Source organism: Gymnoscopelus microlampas (genome assembly GCF_963454915.1).
Source record: "Gymnoscopelus microlampas genome assembly, chromosome: 24".
Lineage (NCBI taxonomy): Eukaryota > Metazoa > Chordata > Actinopteri > Myctophiformes > Myctophidae > Gymnoscopelus > Gymnoscopelus microlampas.
Genome location: NC_139961.1, coordinates 33,236,458 through 33,243,506, shown reverse-complemented (window position 1 = coordinate 33,243,506; position 7,049 = coordinate 33,236,458). Strand labels below are relative to the sequence as shown.

The 7,049-nt window shown below is 43.9% G+C and overlaps 1 protein-coding gene across 1 annotated transcript; it reads right to left on the bottom strand.

The window, feature by feature from the left end:
* Positions 1–2,292: 2,292 nt before the first annotated feature.
* On the bottom strand, positions 2,293–4,101 carry LOC311040657 (CTP synthase 1-like; the record flags this gene model as incomplete). The annotated part of the gene is made up of 1 exon (XM_084050986.1): positions 2,293–4,101. Exon 1 carries the CDS (start codon positions 4,096–4,098, stop codon positions 2,293–2,295), a length of 1,806 nt encoding a protein of 601 aa, XP_083907112.1. The 5' UTR covers positions 4,099–4,101.
* Positions 4,102–7,049: the final 2,948 nt, after the last annotated feature.

Sequence of the window (7,049 nt, the reverse complement as noted above, 5' to 3'; positions counted from 1 at the left end):
CGGAGGCGCGCAGTCTCAAGGAATCTTAAGCCACGAGAGGCACCACAGAGCGAGCTAAAGCGAGCGAGTTGCCGTGCCGAACGTTGCAAAGTTCGCTTGAGCCTACTCAGCGCCGTGCGAGTTATGCACCGAATGGGACAGAATCGTAAATCATGTTTTGGGGTGAGCATTTGCCCTAACTGCCACTCAAAGTGCCTACTGGCACAATCACAGCGCGTCTTTTCCGGGTCTTGGCTGAGGTGCCCTGCATTTCACTATCATGCTCAGGGCGTCAGGCACTGGGCCACACCTGGGGGTGATTGAGGAACTTATATAAGGCTGAGGGAACTAACCCTCTCTCTTCTCCTCCAGTGAGCAGCATATTGGTTTGGGTTTAAACTAAAGTTACAAGCACGCACGCACGCACGCACGCACACACACACACACACAGGGATATTAGCGGTATGGAAAAATAACCAAATGTCTTCACTGTCATCTCTGACTTTATCTGGAGGAAGAACATTGTTGCTTGTACATGACAGTTCTGCCGAGCTTGTACTGTAGGTAATGATATGGACAAATTAAACAGTTTAGGACTTTTCTTTATAGTATCGCTGGGTTTGGCTCATTGACTTTTCAACCATGACAGAATAAATAATGATTGTAGACATGACAAAAATCATGTCATTTCTGGTGTCAAGCTTACAAGACTTCAAAGACTGTGTGTCTCTAAGTCCACAGCTAAGGCTAACAAAGCAACACGTGTATCACTCCAAATGATGTGGTAAACAATACAAGACACTATAGAAGACAAGGGGAGAAAGATTTAATAACATCGGGAAACCATATCCATTTCAAAATGACCATATTATGGTAATGTTTCTGGAGCAAACTATCCCTTTTCACAAGAGAAAATCAAGAGGGCTTTATTTGTCACTCACACATACAGGTACAAGCAGCAAAACGTTGGTGTGGCATGTTCCACAAGACTGTGCTAACAGCAATGCAATATACAAGATAATAAATAAGGATAACTAATTAAAGAAAAGAGAAAAGAAAAGAAAAAAACAATAAGGAATATAAGATGAGATAAAAAACTATTATAACTATTATATATGGTTAAAAGGTACAGGTAAGACACACACTCTAACTCTCTTTAAAAAAAACTCTTTGCAGCATTGGGGAATGGGCAGAATTAGGAGGATTATAGTAGAATGCAGTGAGGTATGTGTTATGCATACATACATCAAGTCAACCTATCTACAGTACAGTACGTGGTGTGTAATGAAATACGTAATTTACATTAGGCTACATTATTTACAGAATATGGATATTTATTTAATGCTTAGTTTTCTATCCTTTCTCAAAATGCCAACATCGCTACCAAGCGATTTAAAACCATTACATTGATAATGCACATATTTGGAAATGTTAATATGTCAAATGTTTTTGTTTTTGTTTTTCTTCTCCAGAATTGTAGACTATTCAATGTATCGGTGCTTTCCAGAAACGTACAATGCCAAAATGTTATTCTGGCGAGATTAGCTGAAATATAACAAAAAAAAGAATCCATGTGGTCCATGTGGAAAGTCTATGATGTCATGTATGACATCAGTACTATGGCATCTCCATACTTCTGCAAAGTTTAAGCCCAATCCGCCTGCTCCATTGACTTCCAGTATTATTGTCTCCGCCAGGAGAGTTTGTTTTCACTTTCCGTCAGCCAAGCAAACATTGGTCGAGCCTCACGTGACACTTGACAATACGGTGAAATAGTGTGATCTGATTGGCTAGTGACGTATAACGGCCTATAAATACATGTGTCACTTTGAAAGAGTTTGTGCCTCTTTCAAAGTGAGGTAAGACAGGAACAATCACGAAATGGCTGAGAAATGGCGGATACTGTAACAATTGGATAGGACACTTACACAGACAGGACGGATAGGACACTTACAGAGACAGGACGGATAGGACACTTACACAGACAGGACGGATCGGACACTTATACAGACAGGACGGATAGGACAGTTAGAACATAAGAATTAGAACATTCCCAACATTCCCAACACAAGTCTGCTGGCGGAGACTTGTGCTCCGAGGAGCATTTTTTCTAGTTATTATTATTATTATTATCACAATTATTATTATTATTAATAATAATAATAATAATATATTATAATATATATATATATATATATATATATATATATATATATATATATATATATATATTAATATAACGGTTTATTGAGAGCTTAAAGTAAATTGGTTATTGATATTGATATAAAACAGGAGTGTGCATTACAAGCACATTCATCCAGTGTGTTCCATTCCATTAGATTTTTCCCCCTGTGAGATCGAAAGCAATTTGAGCTCTGATATTTCGTCAGGGCCAGGGGTGCTGCTACCGCTATGTTCACTGTAAGTGTCCTGTGCTGACAAGCAGCCCTTCTGCAAGTACTTCTGGAGTTTCCCGGCGGCAGCCAGCAGGAGACCGAAGTAGGGAGGCGATGGTTTGATGGGACGAGAGGTGAACTCAGGGTGGTACTGAACCCCCACAAAATATGGATGATCATCCAACTCTATCACCTCCATTCTTTCCCCCTCAACATCTTGACCTACAAAGCGAAGGCCCTTCTCTTCAAAGTGACCCTTCAGCTCTGGGTTGACCTCAAAGCGATGTCTGTGCCTTTCATCGACATATTCTGCATCACCGTAGAGCTTACGTAATACGCTGTTTTTGGTCTTAAAGACTGTTCGTCTCTTTCCAAGCCTCATGGTCCCACCCATCTGTCCAGAGTTGTGCTCTGGCATATCAATCACCACTGGATGTTTTGATTCTGGGTCAAACTCAGTGGAATTGGCATCTTGCCATAACAACACGTTGCGGGCAAATTCACAGACAGCTAATTGCATTCCAAGGCACACCCCTAGGAAGGGTTTCTTCTGTTTCCTGGCCCAGTGGATGGCTTGGATCTTCCCTTCAGTCCCTCGTACACCGAACCCTCCAGGAACCAGGATACCGTCAGCACTGCACAGTTTCTGCCAGGCCTCGTAGTACTTCACTGGTTCTTCCTGCTGCATGGCTGGCTCCAGATCAGCAGAGTCTATGCACCTTACCTCCAATTTGTGGCTGATGGCTAGCGCTGAGTGCTTCAAAGCCTTGATCACAGAAGCATAGGAGTCTGAGAACTTTGTATACTTTCCAACCAGTGCTATAGAGCAGTGTTCTAGGAGTCCCTCTGACCTGTCAGACATCTCTTTCCATTGGGTCAGCATCTTCCTTGGTTGTGTCTCAGTGGGCATGCTCAGCCGTCGGCTTAAATATCCCACAACGCCCTGGTCCTCCAGGAGGAGAGGAACTCTGTAAATGGAGGAGACGTCGTGCACACAGATGACCTGTTCAGGTTCTACGTGACAAAACATTGAGATCTTCTCTTTGACATAATTCTCCAGTGCAGTGGTACAGCGACACATGATCAAATCAGGAGACAACCCGAGTCCTCTCAGTTCTCTGACACTGTTCTGTGTGGGTTTGGTCTTCTGTTCTCCTGTTGCACTGGGCTGTGGTACGAGGCTGACATGGATGTTACAGAAGTTCTCCCTCCTCACCTTAAACTGGAACTGTCGGAACGCCTCAATGAAAGGCATGCTCTCAATGTCTCCGACAGTGCCCCCCAGCTCTATGACACACACTTGTGGTTCGACATTGTCATCGTCAACAGGCACTCTGGCTTGTTTCATCACCCACTCCTGAATGGCGTCTGTAATATGTGGCACCACCTGTACGGTCTTGCCCAGGTAGTCTCCCCTCCTCTCCTTGTTGATGACAGATTGGTAGATCTTTCCAGTGGTCAGGTTGTTGTCTCTGGTCAGTCGGATGTCGAGGAAGCGCTCATAGTTCCCCAGGTCCAGGTCGACCTCGCCCCCATCATCTAACACAAACACCTCACCATGCTCATAGGGGGAGAACGTTCCCGCGTCTATGTTGATATAAGGATCGATCTTGACGGCGGTTACATGCAGACCACATGACTTGAGGATGGTCCCCACGCTGCTTGCTATGATGCCTTTACCGATGCCCGATATGACCCCTCCAGTGACCAGGATGTACTTCATGATCGCACACTGCAATCCCAATCCTTAAACTATGTTTACTCCGATACCTTTCCCAAAGTTGCACTGGTTATACTGTGTGATTGGATGTGATGTCATATGGCATCAGCTATATGACGTCGACAAAAGACCCCTACGGGTAAGTATGGTAGGATCGTGGGATCCTTTTGTACAGCCCTCCCCAGATTTAGGGTGTACATCTGCCTTCTGATGGATCTGCGGTTTCAGTACCGTCCAGGGGTAGTGCCAGGAGTTTGACTGGCGAGCATCTTTGTGTGCCTCTAAACATGGCTTTGGAGTGCATAGGTGGCACAACACGGATTACATGTAGTCCCAAATGAAAGCACCTACTTGTGTAATTATAGTGGCCAAGACTATGTTTTCGCCCCTGTCCGTCTGTGTGTGTGTGTGCGTGTGCGTGTGCGTGTGCGTGTGCGTGTGTGTGTGTGCGCGCGCGTGCGTGCGTGTGTGTCCGTCTGTGAGCAGCAGCTTATTTAAGTATTTATTATGCAGAGACATGAGCGTCATAGAAAGTGTTGACTTTTCTTGCTTCCAGAGATGATGTACTGGCCATCTGCAGCCAGGCACATCAACTTTTTGCCATGGGGCAAATTTCTTTCCAGAATTTAATTTAAGTGAAAAAAACTTGCAACAGACAGGGAAAAAGTACGTCCTCTCGCCTCTGATGTCATAGATGCTCACCCTTTTGTCAAGTGAACCAGACAGCAGCATGTCTGTGAGGAGTGCAGCATCCCGGCCTGTAAGTCCTGACTATTGTTTTGACAGGTGGAACATATGCAGAGTATTTCCTTGAAATTGCAATGCCATTGGAAACAATATGATTGATTCTGTCAGACAAAGACAATATGTAGGGCCAATATGCCTATCCACGCCAGGATACGTCTTAAACGCGCTCACTATGCTTTGACTTGGGCTGTTGTTGTTACTCACTGTTTGTTGTTTGTTGATAGTTGCATCTTGTTGGATCGAACAGGTTGATTTGAACAGGACAGGTTGATGTATGGAAGGAGTTTGTAAACGTTTCAAATAATATGGGGGGCGGGGGCAAACAACGAAAACAATAACAGGCTCCAGACTTAAACTAAAAGCTTTCAAAACAAACAGGCGCAGCATAAAGGTTCAAAATAAACTCAAAATAATTCGGTTCAATGTCTTTCATTCATGATCTGCGCTGTGTGTGTATGGTGCGAGCGAGCGGTTGAAAATCTGTTTCTCCTCTGGCGTCCTGCTACACACAGCTGCGGCCTGATTAATAGGGAATCATGGTGCCATTTTTCGAGGCGACCAGTGGGGGCGCCATTCAGTCAAAAAATATGAAATCAAATGAAATGGCTCCTACATAACCGGCCCCTATTGTTATGGGCAGGCTCTAATAACAATACAAAATCAAAACTGGAGCCATACAAAAATGTTCAAAACAAAATCAAATAAATACTTGTGAGGTGGGAAACAGGCATGGTGTATAGGCCTGTCTGAATCTTCAGTTCTTAATTTGAGTTTGTCACCAGCAGGCAAATCTTGCTGATGGGCCTTTCAAGTACGCTGTTTTTTGTCTGAAGACGCACACTTCTCACAAGTCCTCTTGAGTCTGGCATTGTTTCCAGGACTCTAGCCAACATCCAGGATCCTCTTGGTGCATTCGTGTCAGCTATGATCACGATATCTTCCTTTTCAAAGTTCCTGCGGATGCGGTTCCATTTTTGACGTACATTCATAAGAGGTAGGTATTCTTTTATCCATCTAGTCCAAAATAGATCTGACAAGTACTGTACTTGTCTCCAACGGCGCTTTGCATATACATCAGCGGCCTGGAACACTCCTGGTGGAAGGATCGACTGTTTCTTAAGCAATAACAGGTGATTCGGTGTCAATGCTTCCAGGTCGTTGGGGTCACTTGAAACTGTAGTGAGTGGGCGGCTGTTGAGCATGGCTTCCACTTCACAAATGACAGTATGGAGACTTTCATCATCCAGAGTTTGTTGTCTGGTGACTGATAGCAAGATCTTTTTGAGCAAACGGATTAATCGTTCCCATACTCCACCATGATGGGCACCAGCGGGTGGATTGAATATCCATTTGACTCCTTTCTGCTGTAGAGTTCTTTCTATTTTGTCCAAATTCCATTCCTTCAAAGATTCTTTCAGTTCCCTTTCCGTAGATATGAAGTTAGTCCCATTGTCTGACCGTATTTCCATCACTTGGCCTCTTCGAGCAATAAAACGCCTGAGCGCATTAATGCACGAGTCTGTATCTAACGAATGGGCCACTTCTAGGTGTACTGCTCTACTGATTAAGCAGGTGAAAATGACTCCATATCTTTTGACTGTGGTACGGCCTCTTTTCACCTCAATAGGTCCGAAATAGTCTACTCCTACTTGTGTGAAAGGTGGTAGGTCAGGTGTTATTCTATCTCTTGGCAGGTCTGCCATCTTCTGTTCTCCAACAGATACATTGAGACGTCGACATGTCACACATTCAGAAAGAATCTTTCTTGCCAATGAGTTGGCACATGGAATCCAATACTTTTGTCTCAGTAAGGAGAGCATGTGGTTTCTCCCACTGTGTCCTACTTCCTGATGGATCTTTCTAAGAATGAGTTTAGACACATGATGGTCTTTTGGGAGAATGGCAGGGTGCTTTGCATCTTCCGGCATGGCTGCTCTGCTTAATCTCCCGCCCACTCTTAATACCTCGTTTTCAAGTTTGGGATCAAGTTTGTAGATTGAACTGTGTTTCTGCACGTTCAAACTTCCTTTCTGTAATGTTTCAACTTCCTCTTGAAATCCTTGTTTTTGACAGAATTGTACAACGGCTATCTCTGCTATGTCCAGTTCATCCAGAGAGAGGTTGTGTACCTTTACAGTGTTTTTGAATTTTGTCATCTCTACTTCAATTGACTGTTTTTGTTTGTCTGCGTCTGGTTCTTGAATTCG